We start from the raw sequence: 18,351 nt of genomic DNA on the forward strand, positions 1-18,351 counted from the left end.
ACGTGAGTAATCGATCTGTAATATTTACAGAGTGGGGCGATAAATCTCCGCAGAACTGAAAACACCCAGCGCAGTAGGCGGGTGGAGAAGTTTCCATTCGGCTAAAAAGAAACTGGTGCTAGGAGGCATGACAATAATCACATCAACAAACCCAACCACTTGTGATTTCTTTGCATTTGACACTTGTAATATTTACTTAAGATGTGCGTGTGCGCACTGACGTACATTGACGTACATTGAGGCCAAAAATAAAAATAAAGTCAGACAAAAGGAGGAGGAATGATCGACAAAATGAAAATAATTAATTTGAGTAGGTTAGAATAACAACAAAAAAAAACTGCAACCTAACTCAAATAGTATTCAAACACTGCAATTTAATGACACAGAACATTAAGTAGAAACAACTGCCTGTAATAATCACCCTACATTTAAATATATGAAGTCCCCCGTTTTTATTTCTCACACCTCAGCCTGCATCTGTCCCTCCTCTGGACCTCCCTTTGCTTCCGTTGTCGCTTGCGTCGACTCGGCTCGTGCTTTGCGGCGCTCTGCTTCCGTTACCGTCATGGGGTGCAGAGGGAAGAATCCCGCCAACCCTACCGAAAGAGAGACGCCACAAAGTATTAACAAACCACACAAATCACAGAAAAGTTTAAACGACACAATGTTGTTAGAGATACATTACAGTAATGTTAAAATGGACAAATACAATAAAATAATACTTTTTCAAACCTGTATTCAGTCAATGCGAGGTTTCACAGCTTTTATGTTTTATTTGACCAAGGTCAATTTATTTTCAAAGTCATTGCGTCCGATGGGTAGCACACATGCAAACAATCAAAATTCATATTTTGATGATAACTCAAATTAGCAAAAAAAAAACACTGCTGTTTACAAACAAATGGGAACACCCTAAAATCTCCAAACTGCCAAACCCCGCTCTCTTCTTCTGTATTAACTGTAACCAGCCATTTATTATATTTTCAGTTCCCAGTTTCAGTTGCAATTTCAAACAGTTTCTGAATTCATAAAACACTAAGTGATATGATTACATGAGAATATACATGAGTTGCTTGTTGTAATCCGTGGCATATTTTTATCTGCACCTGTACAATTCTTTTAAACGAGCGAGCACGGATGAGGTGCTCGAGGTAGTGCCATTATTATCTACGGAACCTCCTTCATTAAACAGATTAATATGGGCATAGCATAATTCCTTTGACAGGCTGATGGCAACATAATACAATGTTGATATGACGCACGTACGCATTTAATACACACCTAGAAGCTTGGACACAGACTGTGTAGGGTGTGCGCCACAACCAATCCAGTATTTAATCCGGTCATAGTTGAAGCCGACGAGTTTCTCGTTGTGGATGTTGGGGAGGGGGTCATAGGTACCCAGCTGCTCAATGTATTTCCCATCTCTTGCCCTCTTATTGAAAGCCGCTACAATGCGATAGAAGGGTCTGTTCGCCTGTTTGTGACCCGCAAGAGCCAGTCGGATGACCACGTAACCGCCGTGGTACTTCTTCAGGAGGAGTGACGCTGCAAAGGGAAAAGAGCGCGAATGAATTCAGTTCATCAGTGAGAGATGCGTTTTTTTTTTAAAGCTACGACTGCTGCCGTGGGATGAAATCTAATAAACACTATCATGAAAATCTAATAAACACTAGTGTAGTTTCCATTACTCTGATTATACACAAAGCTATAATCAAATTTACTTTCTTCAAGGGACGAAGAGTGAGTGTTAGTGTTGTGTATGCAATATCCGTGTCTGTAACTTGTTACACCCATGTGTGACGGTGTGGCTACGAGGGGCTTACGGCTATGATTACCAGTTCAATTAAAGATGAAGGCACTGATCAAAGTCTGGTAATAAAGCCGATAGCAAAGCGCAATGTATGAGCATGACATGGTCATTCACAAAATGATTTTATTTTTGGCACAGAGGTCACACGGTTGGTGTAGTAGTGGTTGTTAGCACTCTTGTTCTTCCCCTGTGTGTGTATTTGGCTTTTCTCCAGGTTCTCCAGCTTCCTCCCACAGTCCAAAAACATGCAATACGGGGGATTAGGGTAAACTGGACACTAAATTACCGCAGGTTGAGCACACCCTCCTGTGGAGGATAAAGTGGTAGAAAATGAATGGATGGATTTGAGACAGAAAGACATAATTGGCAACAACAACTTATCTTTTAGTGTTCAGCGACGTCTGCTGCCGTGGACCAACCGCTTCACGGTTGAACATTCAAAGATGCCCCTTCAAATATTGTCAGTTGGTATTCGAGTTACCCAGAGTTCCTACACGTTTTCCATTTCAATATTCCATACTTTTCCAGACTTCTCAGAGGATTTTTACATCAATATTAATTAAAAATCTGAATACCAATTGTTAAATGCTTATTATGTAAATAAATGGTTTTAAAATGGCCCACGGTTGGTGTAGTGGTTAGCACTCTTGCCTTTGCAGCAAGAAGACCCGTTTGGAACATCTTCGGAACAAGGGCCTTTCTGCAAGGAGTTTGCATGTTCTCCCCGTGTGTGCGCGGGTTTCTCCGGTTCCTCCCACAGTCCAAAAACATGCGATATGGGGATTAGGTGAATTGGTCACTCTAAATTGACCGTAGGTGTGAGTGTGTGAGTGGTTGTTTGTCTCTATATGTGGCCCTGTGATGGACTTGGCGAACTGTCCAGGGTGCACCCCGCCTATCGCCCAATGTCGGCTGAGATAGGCACAGCACCCACCGCGACCCTCTGGTGGAGGATAAAGCGGTAGATAATGGATGGATGGATGGATGGTTTTAAAATCCTTCACTGGAAAACAACACATGACACTGTCGCTGCCGACAATCGGTGGCTGGCTCGACCACACGTATGGAAAATAATAAATAAATGAGAATCGCAGTCAGAAACGGTAACCATGATAACTCGACACCATTCTACAGCCAGCTTAATTAGCTTCATATCATCTACAGGTAGGCTATGTTGCGTTAGTAACATGTTTTAATTTGTATATAGTAATATATTTAATTTTAGACAGTGATATAACAGTCTGGAAACAACACAAACATACTTGTTTTCATACTTATCCAGACCTGGAAATTACTCAAATTAAATTCCATACTTTTCCATGCTGCGTAAGAACTGGTTACCTTTGTCAACATTATTAATAAGGTATTTCCCCCCTGAAAAAATGCTGCCCATTCTGTTGCTGTAAACTTAAGCAGGTCATGCCTACATATCTAAACGTTGCCTCCATGTGACCCGCTGATATGATATTTACGTTTAATGAGCAGCTGAACAGGTGTACCTAATTATGTGGCGGGTGAGTGTGTAGGTGCCTGTTTATCATACTCACATAAATGGACCATCTTGTAAACTCGAGTATATCTGGAAAAGACAAAAAAAAAAGTAAATAAAACACCTGTAGTCTGGCATGTAGTACGATATGAAATACGATGTAAACAACACATTTTTACATGACGCATTCAATGACGTCTCTGGCTACTTAGCGGCTAACTTACGAGCACCTTACTACGCTACATGCAGGACATAAATTAGCACATTTAATTACGAAATACCTCCGACGAAGTCCAGTTAAAATCCCCGCAGCTTTCTCCACCTGTTTACGCTCCAGATATTTCAAAAAACAGATGTTATTCACTGTTTGTTTTCAGCACACGGAGTAATGTGACATTTGCCTGTGAGCCGCCATGTTTTTAGCTTCTTTTTTTTCAATCGGAAGTGACGCAGCTGGTTCCGGTTTTTAACGTTTAACGTGTTGCCTCTTGTAGACGCTAGATGGCGCAGATGCAGCACTATTTTTCTGAACCGACAGTGAACTTGCAGATGTTTTATGTCTAAACATTTATGTATTACATTTATTTATTAATTTATTTAACTATAGCTCGCTTAAAACATTCCTGAAACGCGATTTAAAAAAAATAAAAATAAAACAAACAAAAAAACGTTTCTCAAAGTAGCTTACAGTGCACATACTATTTTTTTGTAAACTAAGTGGTTCTAGAACAATCTATTGATTTAATAGAAAAAATATACATCAAAAATCAGTTGGAAAAGTTAATAAAATTAAACTTCTATCAACCTACAAAAGTAATTTTCACATAATTTTTAATCTTGCCATAAAACACTGGTGACTTTCGCAGTGTGGCCTAGTGGTTCGGGCTTCGAGCTTGGGACCGGAAGGTAGCCGGTTCAATCCCCGACCAGTCCACAGCTGAAGTGCTGTTGAGCAAGGCACCTAACCCCCTCACTGCTCCCCGAGCGCCGCTCACTGGCATGGCAGCTCACTGCGCTGGGTTAGCATGTTATCCACCTCACTGTGTGCTGTGTGTGTTCACTAACTCACTGCAGAATTGAATTTCCCCTTGCGGGACTTAAAAGGGTTCTTAATCTAATCTGTTATAATGACCATATCGTTATCATTATTTCCCAATCACGTGTTAAATGTGTTAAACTTGCTCGTATAGAAGTTTGCTAAGACATAAAACCAACTTTTCAGCCACATCATTCCACAGTACCTTTAGTGTTTTGTGAAAATCTTTCTTTGATATCTAATTTTCGGGTGGTTTTGGACACTTTTGAAGTTCCCTGATCAGACTATTCCACAAGTCTTCTGTCACTACAGATGGAAAAAGAAGACATTTTCAATACCACACATCTGGCCTCTTCAACAAGCTTTGCAAGGCAGTGGTGTTCTGCAAAAAATATGGACTTCACAGTAATAAAACACATTGAAAAAATATGACAAAGCAATACTTTGATATTCAGTGTTTAAACCCTGCAAGCACAAATACTGAAAGTAAATATGAAGCAGCTTTATCGAACTATTGAATTATTACATAGGAATTTGAAATGAGGATAAACTTAACCACTTTATATAGCCACTGTTGGTGAAGTATTTTAATTAAAATACAAGCAATTATGTTAACATAATGAGTAATCTACACAGTGCTATACTGTATTATTGTGTGTACAATGAAACAGTCCAGTAATGTAAAATCACATCGCATATGTACATTAATTTTGCAAATTTGTACCACATTTACATCGACTTAATTAGGAAATGAATGTCTAGCTGCTAACGCTACACGTGTCTGTGGATAATGCAGCCAAATACCTAAAACTCATGTGTGAATTTAACAATAATCTGCACCTCATGCAATGCTTTTTTTCTAGTAATAACGGAGCTAATGGGGCTGAAATGAAACGCTTGTTTGGTTTTAGAACTGAGATTAATATCATCTATAGTGAAACGTAAATAAGGCTCTCTGGTGTATAATCCTGCACATTGTTTAATGTGTGTGTGGAGAGTTTTTTTTTATTTTATTCCATGTGTATCGGTATAGCACAGGGTTTTTCAAATCAGTTTCCACCATTGACCCCAGATGAAATGAGACACTCTGACTTCCTGAATGAATTCAGGGGGTCACTGCTCTGCCTCTCCCCCCCCCCCCCCCCCCCCATCCTCCTCCTCCTCCTCCTCCTCACCCACAGTCTTGGAACATGGTGATTTCACACTCCTGTTGTGTAAAGCTTGTTTTTCTCTTTCTCCTACACTCTCTATGTGTGTGTGTGTGTGAGGAGAGGTCACTGAAGAGATGGGCCCTTGTTTGCAGAACTGAAAATATCCCACTGTCCCTCCATGACTCCTCGTACACACAAATCACTGACTATTCATGACAAAGACGCCTTCCTATGTTTCTATTTGAATTGATTATATTCCCATTTCAATCGCTTTCAAATAATGCTTCGAGTGAAGGATAAGAACAAGGCTGTGCCACTTAATGCATGGCAACATCGCGCGCGGTCGCTCGCTTGGTACGCTCTTAGAAATAAAAGTGCTAAAACCATATAAGGTATTTGGCTCCAGGTGGAACCTTTATAATAAAAAAAAAGGTTCTACCTGGACACTTTTGGAGGGTTCCACCAAGAACCCTTTTAAAACCCTTTAAGGTAGGATGAGTTAAGATAGTCCTGTATTCGTCCCGCATTGGGGGGGTTCACAGCGTTACAACAGCAAGACAGTAAAGATAAGGATAATAAATAACAAGCATGCATTTAAAAAAAGTACAAAATAAAGATATTAACACTAAGACTATATAAAAAATGATTGTGTATTATTGTGTTAATGTGTTTATGTTTTCATGTGTTTGCATGTTTGTCTGTAGTATGGACTTAAAACTCATCCCTTTAACTCAAGCCTTCAACTACAACTACGCCGAATGTCCTCATGGAAGAACCCTTTATGGTTCGAGGTGGAACCTTTTTTATAAAGGTTCCATTTGAAACCCTTTTGGAGGGTTCCACCGAGAACCCCTTTAAAACCCTTTATTCAAGCAAAGGGGTTTTAAAGGGGTTCTCTGGATCAAAATAGTTCTTACTGGAACCATTAGTGTTACCAAGAACCCTTGAAAAACCCTTTCTTCGGGAAAAGCAAATGGTTCCAGGTAGAACCTCAGCCCTCGTAGAAGAACGCTTTAGGAACCCTTATTTCTAAGAGTGTAGCATGCTGGCGTCCATAATGGCTGCATCCCTGTATCCTCATTCTGGATACTTCCCTGACACATGCACAGAATTATGTAGCGTTAATGCACGACACTGTAGCTGTGATGTTAGCGCAGATTAATTTAGCCGGTCTGGAGAGAAAACATCACAGACTAATTGAACAATTGAATCATAGGAATCAAAAGTAGAATACTGTCAAAAATATATCGAAGAAGCGTTGGCACTTTTTTATCCAGACAAGCAGGGATCTGAGTTTTTTTTTTTTTTTTTTTAAAGGAAAGCGCCGCGATCGAGTTGACCACGTTGTCCTCCGCGTAGAAAATGTGAAAATGAATAGAGGCTTTTACACAGCGAGGCGGCAAACGAAATGCATCTTACACGGCGAATCAGCAATGCGTGATTATCTGAACGGTGACATTGATTCTCGTCGTGGATAACTCTCTCGTGAGGACCTCATGCTCTTTGGGATACCAAGACGAGTTGTTCCTCCTCTAATCGCCTGTGACAGCTCAGTTAGAGACGCTCAGATGACCAGATATTTTTTTTCCTCGTAAAAAAAAAGTTAAGAGAGGTCTGCTTTAAGAGGAGAAGTTAATTTGATTATGTGGAAGATGTGAGCGATATCACCTCTGTGAGCTGAAAGAAACAATTTGTTGTTCTTAGTTTTCTGCATTTACTAAAACTCTTCCTCTATTTGCTTGGATGTGAACGCAGATAAATGACCAAAAACACACGTTTTTGTTCATTATTATGGAGTAAAGATGATAATTAATGCAGATATTTGGCTGTCAATGAAGTTTTGTCCCGGGGTTTGATTCTCCCGTGTGAATATGGGTTTTCTCTGGTTTCTCATGTCTCATTTGAATCATACAAACGAGTCAACACTCTTAGAAATAAAAGTGCTAAGTAGAACCACATAAGGTTCTTCGGCTTGTCCTCATAGAAGAACCCTTTTTGGCTAGCCAAGAATTGGAGCCAAGACTTGGAGGGTTCCACCAAGAACCCTTTTAAAACCCTTTATTCAGGAAAAGGGTTTTAAAGGGTTCTCTGGATCAAAATGGTTCTTACTGGAACCATTAGTGTTACCAAGAACCATTGAAACACCCTTTCTTCAGGAAAGGGGTTTTTCAGAAGCAAATGGTTCCAGGTAGAACCTCAGCCCTTGTAGAAGAACCATTTTGGAACCCTTATTTCTGTCATTTATAACGTGATACAGTGGCAGTGATACGCTTTCCGAACAAAATCGGGTGTTGGAGCAGGGAAACACCAGGATTGAGAAACACTGGTATATATAAAGTTGTTTATGTGGTCATCGTGACGACAAAATACTTCTTCTTATCTTGTCTCAGGGAAAGAACAATGCTAATAATAATAATAATAATAATAATAAGTTTTCCTGAAACACCAAAGAAGACAACGAGTCGTTTCACTCTTAATGACAGCATGCATAAATGTTCTCAGAAGAACGATTGCTCGAAAGCAGGATTCCATGAAAGTCAGCAGATAGTTAGTTATCTGTGCCCTCAATACTTGCGCAGTCAAATAAGAATAAGATATATAACCGTAAAGATTGACATGCAAACTAATCAGGGGACTTTACTTAATTAAATTGTGTCCATTTATACCATTGGTTCTCAAAGTGCGGCCCGGGGGCCAATGGCGGCCCGCAGAAACATTTCTGGCGGCCCCGCAATGAATTACAGTTGATAGTTTTAATCCAGGCGCTAGTAAGCTTGTTAAATGTTTATTGGACATTACTGGATACAGACCAATAAGTGTAAACAAAAATACTGGGTATTTACCTGGTTTCTATATGGTGAATTTGAGTGTATTATTGGGTTATAAGCTGGTAATAAGCAGGTAGCTACAGCTACCAATTACTAGCTATTTACCCAGTAAATATATGGTAACATAAATGTGTTACTCGGTATTAACCTGTAATTAGAAGGTAAGAACAATGGCCAAAATACTGGGTAATTACCCAGTAAATTATAAAGCGTTATTATATTAATGCTTAAATTACATTATATTAACGCTTATATTACTTAACGCTAAACTGTAGAACTGCAATCTGGTCATTAAAATTATTACAAATGTGATTTATTTTTTTCCCTTTTTTTTTCCCTTGGCGGCCCTCAGTCCAATGTTGGGTTCCTAAATTGGCCCTCAGGTATCAGAACTTTGAGAACCCTTGATTTATACGCTTAAAGGCTTGAAAAACATGTTTTCTACCTACTTATTTCAACTTTAGAGCCAATTTAAGCCCATCAACTATAAAAGGCAATATTCACAATGACATGTAGACCATATTTGAGCAACACTGACTTTAATGCCTGTGAGTTGTGGGATGAAATCATATGAGTGCACATCAGAAGACGGAAAACGTTGCTTGGAAATCTGCTTTTTTTCCCTCTTAAAACGTTAAAATACAACACAAAACTCCTTGTTGTGAGTCCTTGTGTGAACCACTGAATTGCTGTGGATTTCTGACCACCATTTTTGCACAAAATAATACATTTTCTAAGGTAGATGAACAGACAGTGTCCTTGTGTGTGTAGTAGACGATGAATGACAACCAACATCTCCCTGATAGCCCCATGGTAATTTGTGAATAAACATGTATAATTAATTTGTTAATGTTTAAAGTGTGTGTGTGTGGTATGTAATTATGTTGCGTGAGGTCAGGTTCTGATTTATTATTGTGTTCATGTGTTTGCATGTATATAGTATGGACTTTCAACTCATCCCTTTACTCAAGCTTTAACTACACTCTTAGAAATAAGTGCTAAGTAGAACCATATAAGGTTCTTCGGCTTGTCCTCATAGGAGAACCCTACCTGGAACCGTTTCGGAGGGTTCCACCAAGAACCCTTTTACAACCCTTTATTAAGGAAAGGGGTTTTAAAGGGTTCTCTGGATCAAAATGGTTCTTACCGGAACCATTAGTGTTACCAAGAACCCTTGGAAGCAAATGGTTCCAGGTAGAACCTCAGCCCCTGTAGAAGAACACTTTTGGAACCCTTATTTCTATGAGTGTAGCTCATTTTTATTCCACCCTGTGTTATGTTTTATTTGCATTTTTGTCTATTTTAAAGTTAAAACAGGGGTTTTAACCTCTTGACTCGAGCCTTTTCCTATTTCATTCCACCCTGTGTTGTATTTTACTGTTTTATTTGCATATTTTGTTTTATTTCAAAGTTAAGACAGGGTTTTACTTTTTGACTTTGGATTTTTCGTATTTCCTTCCACCCTGTGTTGTGTTTTATTGTTGTATTTGCATTTTACATTTTATTTTCCCTTATATTGTGAAGCACTGTGAGCTACAATCATTGTATGAAAGGATTTTTATTATTATTATTATTATCTTTATTTTTAGGGAAGAAGGTTGTCAGCTGCTGTTTGAGACTTGTACTTTTCAGCCATATTGTCTTATCTTTTTAGGGTTTTGGACTTAAAATCAACAACAAATCTATTACCCATAATATTCACTACTTTGTTGCCCGGGGCGATCGACCACATGTCTCTCACTTCCAAAGAAGACGGAACGCTTTCTGCTCGAATCAGTGGCTGCAAAAAAAAAAAGTCAACAAATCGTAGAAAAACAAAACGTCTCTGTGTTAATGAAGATAAAAGTAGTGCCTCCATTTTGCATGCTATCACAATTAGTCTCACCACAGCCATCTGCAGGATCTTTCCAGAGCAGGGAGATCACTTGACCCTCCTATCTGTGACTGAATCCCTGTCTTTCTCCATGAGGTGCTCGCTGCAAAAAAAACCATAACGGCTGCCTCTGCTCTGGCCCCGGACAGAGAGGGCATCACAAAGAGCTCACAGACAAGAGGTCATACGGCGCCTGTGACTGAAAAGGTCTATTATTCTGCCTAAAATATATATATAATATACCCAATGTCACTTATATTTAAGCCACTTTAAGCCCATAACATAAAAAAGGCAATATTAACAAGTCGGTGTTGCTCAAATGTGGTCTACACCGACTCTGTGGTTCACTTTAATGCCTTTGAATTGTGGGATGAAACCATACACTTAGAAATAAGGTTAAAAGTGTTCTTCAACAAGGGCTGAGGTTCTACCTGGAACCTTTTGCTTCGGAAAAACCCTTTTCCAGAAGAAAGCATTTTTCAAGGGTTCTTGGTAACACTAATGGTTCCAGTAAGAACCATTTTGATTCAGAGCAAAGGGGTTCTTGGTGGTTCTCCTATGAGGACAAGCCGAAAAACCTTATGTGGTTCTATTTAGCACTTTTATTTCTAAGAGTGTATGAGTGCACATGAGAAGCTCGCAAAAACAGTGGGAAGAGGTTTTTCTGTCCTGAACAGGCTGTAAAACACACATTTAGTTGGGGGATTTCCTAAATCATGCCATTATCAGATCATTTGTGACATGCTAAATCATATTAGATGGACACTAACAATTTAATAAGAGGATTTTTTTTTTTTTTTAAAGAAAGAAAGAAAGAAAAAAAGAAAACATATCGCAATCCAAGATGAAAACAGTGAAAAGAAAGACTTTTGAATTTGTGATATTTTGAAATACGTCACAAGTTCACTTTTGCTCGTTTTTATGAACAAAAACAAAAGAAAAAGGGTCTGATTTTGTGACTTCGGCACATGCTACGTTATATCACGACTAAAAATGGGACATAAAATGAATCATAACTTTGACTCAACAACAACACATAAGAAGACGAACAAAATGGTAGTTTTTTTTAAAGGGGAAATAAGTAGTTTATAGTGCCATCTAGAGGAGAGGCTGAAATTTACAACAAAGACCTGCTGCTATGCTCACCCCCTCCCTTCCCTGAGCGCTACGGTATCCGCAGCTGGTCAAACGTTGTCTTTCTCCGTGTCAGTAGATGAGGTTCGTGAGGTGAGGGAGAGGGCGGAGCTACCGCGGCCGTAGCAGACGAAGCGGAGAGAGAGGAGGCGGGACTTCCGCTACAAGTAAAGAGACGCTTGTTTTGTTCTCTCGCGTTTGTCCTTACAGGCTCCGGTAGAAACATGGCGTCTCGCTGCTAACAGTGGCTATGCAACCGCGGTCCGCGGTCATGTTATTTAACATGACTTTTTGAAACACTACGAAAATGAAACAAAAACTATTATACAGCGACTAGACAATGCAGGAGCACATAATATGTATAAAAAAGTGGATTTTGGGTTATATAAACCCATAAATACTACATATTGTACCTTTAAAGCCTGAATACGTGACCTATAAACACACAGCCCCAGGATGTCCATATAAGGAGTCGTGCATTATTCCCACAGCACTTTACCGAGAGTGCATTAAGGGTTAAGTGATGGCGTCAATAACAGACACGGAAAGCAGAGCTGATAATGCAATAGTTTAGGTTAAACATTATTGTCATTAGTGGAAAATGTATTTGACTCCACAATAAAGGCACTATTTCAAAAGAAAGACAGAGTCAAATTACAGAAAACTGAATTAAGTCTAACCAAGTTGAATCATTTCATAAATTGAACAATGTAATTTCTGTGGACCGTGGGAATCCACAAAAAAAAAAACGCCTTTTCAATATTTTCCTATGTCCTCAAATTCCGTCAGTGCACCACGTTACATTGTTGCTGCTGCTCTCCACAGACCTCTGCTGGCGGAGCTGAAGCTGCAGAGCCACACTGGTGGGTTGTGTGAGAGGACAAGTGGATTTGGCATGCACATCAGAGCGTGATACCCAAGCATCTCGGTTGTATCACATGCCCCACACGCACTCTCTCTCACACACACAGAGCATTTTTTTGGGGTTGTGTAAAATGGATTGTAACACTGGCCACTGGAAATGAAACGATAGCAGCATCCCATATAGTGTTCCTTCACTGGCCGAACGCGAGCGCAGGTGAATTGGTACAGAGCGGAGTTTAAAATTCAAGGAATGTTCACGTATACGTAGAGATGTTATTGTATTATATATAATTTGATAATCTGATGCCTCTGGTTGTTTTAGGAAAACCTTTGAAGGAAATCTTTGGAAGACGAGCAACAAATGTCATCAAAGTCAAATTCTTTCTGATTTGCTTGTTCGCCGATTCACACGCGCGCACGCACGCACGCTTCGGGGGGGAAATCTCTCTTCATCTGTGATCTTTCACATTCGGGGGGTGTTTATTATAACCTGAATACCCAATAGCGACACCGAGATTACTCCCCTGACATTAAACCAAAAAGCAAGCCTTATCTCGGGGGATATTGTGGGCGGCTCTGACAGGTTACGCACCATTTAAAGCGGTTTGCGCCATATCTCGACGGAGTTTGTGCCAGTCTGAGGCGAATCATCAAAGACCAGAGATGGGCCGCGGTTTGGCCGCGACACGGTACCTTGTTTACACGCGAGTAAGCGTGTTAAACTCTCACGACCATCCTTATGTAAACCGACGTTTAACGGGGCTGGTTGGTTGCTTTTGAAGTGCGATCTCACGCCGCGTGACAGTAAAAAAAAAACCAGAAGGAGGCGATTTATTGGGTTTCTTTTCCCCCATTAAACACAAGTGGACAGGTGAGCTCTGCTGCGAGGTGATAAGAGCTTCCTTATCCTATTGTTTAAGTGGGGATAAAGGAGCAGTGTTCGAACGGCGTCAGACGCTCGGGGGACAACAGCCATCAGCAGTGCTTTGTCATGTGCCTCGTGTTTTCTACTTGTTTGTTCCTTCAGTGTCTTCCTTGCTTCAAAGCACGAGATGGGCTCCCATTTTCCAGACTAACCCCGACCCCTTTGTGCGCTTCACCGTCGACCATCTCCGATGTCTTCCACCTGTTCCTCAGGGATCAAATTGGATTTGCACTCTCTGATTTGCGTCTCTAGCTCCGGTGTCACGTCACTAGTTTGTGCTGCTCACGCCAAGCGAAGGTGTTACTGAGGGAACGGAATTCACACTATAATGAGCAGTGACAGGGTGTCACCCACTTTGCCATCGATCAACTCTCGGGGAGCCACTGCTGCACCCACACCTGCACTCGTCCAGCTGAGGCTGCCAGTGTGAGAGTGACGTCACCCCCCCCCCTCCCCCTCCCCCACACTAGTTTGTGCAGCGCTGATCTTCCCGATGATGGAAACGCAACAAAGAGGCGACGTTCACTCTCTGCTCCGGAGCTGGAGTATAACTGTGTTGTCTTCTCGTTACAGAACCACACTTTCTCACGTGTCCTTGTCTAGTTTGTCAGAGAGAGACAGAGGTGGAAAGAGGTCAAGGTGAAATATTCTACTCAAGTAAAAGAACCACTATTTTTGATGCATTTTTACTTACGTGTAAGTAAAAGAACTGGCCTAAAAATTTATTCAAGTGAAAGTAAAAAAAAAAGAAAAGAAATAATTGCTTGTTTTTTTAACAACGTTGGGTTTCTTTCTTGCGTCGTGCAAAAAGGACAAGGGAACACAAATCTCACATGAATTGTTTTCAATTAAAGGCAAACCTTTACAAATTAAAGTGCTGTCCTCATCATCCTTCACCTGTAATGATGATTCACCTGTCCTCATCATAGCTCACCTGTCCTCATCGTTCACGTGTCTTCAGCATTCACCTGTCCTCATTCACCTGTCCTCATTCACCTGTCCTAGTCTTTCACCTGTCCTCATCATTGTTCACCTGTCCTCATTGTTCACTTGTCCTCATCATTCACCTGTCCTCATCATTTTTCACCTGTCCTCATCATTATTCACCTGTCCCAGTCTTTCACCTGTCCTAGTCTTTCACCTGTCCTCATCATCGTTCACCTGTCCTCAGCATTCACCTGTCCTCATCATCGTCCACCTGTCCTCATCATCATTCACCTGTCTTTATCATTCACCTGTCCTCATCATCATTCACCTGTCCTCATCATCGCTTACCTGTCCTCATCATTCGCCTGTCTACATCATCGTTCGCCTGTCTACATCATCGTTCACCTGTCTTCATCACTCGCCTGTCCTCGTCATTCATCTGTCCTCATCATTCACCTGTCCTAGTCTTTCACCTGTCCTCATCATTGTTCACCTGTCCTCATCATTATTCACCTGTCCCAGTCTTTCACCTGTCCTAGTCTTTCACCTGTCCTCATCATCGTTCACCTGTCCTCAGCATTCACCTGTCCTCATCATCGTCCACCTGTCCTCATCATCATTCACCTGTCTTTATCATTCACCTGTCCTCATCATCATTCACCTGTCCTCATCATCGCTTACCTGTCCTCATCATTCGCCTGTCTACATCATCGTTCGCCTGTCTACATCATCGTTCACCTGTCTTCATCACTCGCCTGTCCTCGTCATTCATCTGTCCTCATCATTCACCTGTCCTAGTCTTTCACCTGTCCTCATCATTGTTCACCTGTCCTCATCATTATTCACCTGTCCCAGTCTTTCACCTGTCCTAGTCTTTCACCTGTCCTCATCATCGTTCACCTGTCCTCAGCATTCACCTGTCCTCATCATCGTCCACCTGTCCTCATCATCATTCACCTGTCTTTATCATTCACCTGTCCTCATCATCATTCACCTGTCCTCATCATCGCTTACCTGTCCTCATCATTCGCCTGTCTACATCATCGTTCGCCTGTCTACATCATCGTTCACCTGTCTTCATCACTCGCCTGTCCTCGTCATTCATCTGTCCTCATCATTCACCTGTCCTAGTCTTTCACCTGTCCTCATCATTGTTCACCTGTCCTCATCATTATTCACCTGTCCCAGTCTTTCACCTGTCCTAGTCTTTCACCTGTCCTCATCATCGTTCACCTGTCCTCAGCATTCACCTGTCCTCATCATCATTCACCTGTCCTCATCATTTGCCTGTCTAAATCATCGTCCACCTGTCCTCATCATCATTCACCTGTCTTTATCATTCACCTGTCCTCATCATCGTTCACCTGTCTTCATCACTCGCCTGTCCTCGTCATTCATCTGTCCTCATCATTCGCCTGCCTTCATCATCGTTCACCTGTCCTCGCCATCATTCACCTGTCGTCATCGTTCACCTGTCTTCATCACTCGCCTGTCCTCGTCATTCACCTGTCCTCATCATTCGCCTGCCTTCATCATCGTTCACCTGTCCTCATCTTCATTCACCTCTCATCATTTACCAGTCTTCATCGTTTACCTGTCCTAACCATTCACTGACAAAGATTCCAGTGCATGAATTTTCTTTTCTTAAATTCAGGCTTTTTTTTTACTCATTAATGGATGTGATTTAAAGCACAGTACTGATCTTCCAAAAAAAAAAAAAAACATAAAGCACAAAAGTACAAAAACCTACTCAATGCCAGTAACGCCAGTAAACTTTTCCACCTCTGTGTTTGATCACTTGCTGAGTTATAGATGTCGCCGTGACTCATAACTCAGACTCCAGATCTCGGATGTCAACATAACGACGTAACACATGTCGCTTTCCCGCTCCTCTGCCACACACGTGTGTGTGAGTGTGTGTGTGTGTGTGTGTGTGTGTGTGTGTGTGTAAACATACAATGTTTGAGGTTGTTGTTGTGTGAAGTCTTGTGATCTAAAGCAGATATTGCTTTGAAATGTCAAAAATGACAACAATGTGAACTTGATGCGACATGACATCAATTCATACAGTGATTTTCTCTCCTCTGATAATTAATCTGATGGATTTGTAGATGTAGCGATTTTCCCCGATTGCATCTCTGAAGGGTTATTTAAAAAAAAAAATTGGAAATGGTTCAACAGAACATTATATTGTGTGTTGTGTATTTCCTGCATGTTCCTGAGTGAGTTCAGACAAGGTTCACACATCGGGGCTAACGTGTTCCAAATGAGTGTGAGGAATTCCTGGGCCCTTCCTCTCTGGATTAGCCAAACCTGCACCTCGTCAGACCCGTACATACGGGGCCGTTTCGGTGGCAACACATGACGCCATGTGTGTCTCAAATCAGCTTTCTTTAATTAAAAGGTATAAAACAAAAAACAAGCATTTCTGCAGTGTCCTCCTGCAGAGACGTTCCTCGCCGTCGCCGTCACGATCGAACAATTCCCACGAGGAAGTGATTACACTTTTTGGATAATTCTGAGCAGATGTGAGAACGTCTCAGCGACTTAAAGTGATGACGGCAGAAGTGCAGGCCATGTCCCTGTGTGTGTGTGTGTGTGTCACTCTCTGGATGACGGCGTCATCAACTCCCTCCACTTTTAATTGGAGGCAGATATTCATTATGAGCACTGTTTAATTAAATGTAGAAGCTTTTTTTGGTGCCGTTCACTCAATTTCAACAGAGGTGAGGTCAGCTGAGAGGAAATCATTTTTGGAAATAATACAAAATGGGTCAAAAAAACGCTTCAGGAAACAAACTAATTAGCTTTGCTAATTGTCACAGACACAAAAGTGATGTATTTGTCTGAAAGTTTTAGTGTAATTTGAGTCATTTTCTTGTATTCTAAACTAGTTTTACAGATTTTAATGTCTCTCCCATCCATTTAAATTGTTAATCCCTCAAGCATTTCCCCTCTTCATGGTTAATATACCAGTTGCTAATATACATAATCTAAGTATATAGAAAAAAAAGTGTTGTTTGTTTGGATCCAATAAAACAAAAAAAACAACAGAACTATTCAAATGAAAATGTTTACGTACTTAATGCCTCTCTACTTATCTCCTTCGTTCAGCTCTGAGAAAAAAAAGATAAAGTGTAAACCGAGGCCTTTCAACAAAGGTGTTTTTGTCTTTTGTGCTTCATAATGTGAACGGCAAAACATTGGGTGTAGAAAAAAGAGAGAAAAAAAAGATGGGAAAATACATGTAGATGTAGAGGGAGGTTCACCTACAAGCTGAAAAGAAACTTTGGTAATTTCCATAACACAAATAATGAGAGGCTATGGGGGGAAAGTGTTTGAAGATCACTGTGATCAAGATAAGATTGGAGACACTGTATCATGAGGCTGTGTGTGTGTGTGTGTGTGTGTGCCGCAGCAGAGACGTACTTACGTGAACCAGGCGCTGAGCTGAACCCTGCAGAAACAACCAGGATAAAACGGCGTGAACTTCAGGGTGTTGTGACGAGGACGGGGGCGTTTGTGCGTGATGCAGATGCCGTTTGTGGTCAGGCGGCACTGAAACACAACACACACACACACACACACACACACACACATTCATGCACATGTTGGGTCTACAACACTGGTGTTTGTGGGGCAGCAGAAGGTGGCCAGACATGAGTTATGAAGCAATATATCAACTGAACAACACATGAAGCAGGAGTCGCCCACTAGTGGACATGGTTCGATGGAGATTCACATTGTGTTATTGTGTGTGTATATATATACATACATACAAACATACAAATACATATATATATACATACATATATACATATACATACACATACATATATATGCATACATACACAAACATATACATATATATACACACACACACACATATAGGGATGAGACATACCACTTTTTTGTGTTTTTGTGTACCACCATCAAACACTTTAAATTGCTTTTAAAGACCCACCTCTTCTCCTTGGCCTTCACCTCAGTATAAAAATATGGAACTCGGACACTTCTATGTAGTTTTTAACATTTTACTATTCTATTATGTCATTTTTTTTGTTGCTGTGCCTTTAAATCTGTAAAGCACTTTTGTTTGTTTTTAAAGGTGCTCTAGAAATTAAGTTGACTTGACTCGACCGATATCACAAACCGATACCGATACTAGTCCGATACCATCATTTTAGTCCATTTATGAACGTATGAAGCTGTGAACGACACATTTGTGCCGAGTCGTCATGTCAAAGACATAATTCTCCAACTGTGTAACAAATGAAAGAGGGAATAAACAGCCCAAACATGACTCGGCTA

General features: G+C 40.8%; 1 protein-coding gene across 2 annotated transcripts; it reads right to left on the bottom strand.

The window, feature by feature from the left end:
• Positions 1-304: 304 nt before the first annotated feature.
• On the bottom strand, positions 305-17,543 carry mrps16 (mitochondrial ribosomal protein S16). Of its 2 annotated transcripts, none has more exons than XM_083892854.1 (4): positions 17,474-17,543; positions 3,361-3,392; positions 1,282-1,548; positions 305-596 (listed from the first exon to the last, which is right to left on the bottom strand). In XM_083892854.1, exons 2-4 carry the CDS (start codon positions 3,371-3,373, stop codon positions 460-462), a joined length of 417 nt encoding a protein of 138 aa, XP_083748980.1. In that variant the 5' UTR covers positions 3,374-3,392; positions 17,474-17,543; the 3' UTR covers positions 305-459. The 2 variants fall into 2 exon arrangements, with proteins under 2 accessions (XP_083748980.1, XP_083748979.1); XM_083892853.1 differs by lacking the exon at positions 17,474-17,543 and adding an exon at positions 3,584-3,725.
• Between the last annotated feature and the right edge of the window lie 808 nt (positions 17,544-18,351).

This window comes from Microchirus variegatus (genome assembly GCF_963457635.1).
Source record: "Microchirus variegatus genome assembly, chromosome: 7".
Classification (NCBI taxonomy): domain Eukaryota; kingdom Metazoa; phylum Chordata; class Actinopteri; order Pleuronectiformes; family Soleidae; genus Microchirus; species Microchirus variegatus.

What these genes read in the sequence shown, in the direction of transcription:
- mrps16 (XM_083892854.1), bottom strand. An exon ending in GTCTGTGTCCAAGCTTCTAG is followed by an intron (nt 597 to 1,281) that starts GTGTGTATTAAA and finishes CTCTTTCGGTAG; the next exon opens with GGTTGGCGGGATTCTTCCCT.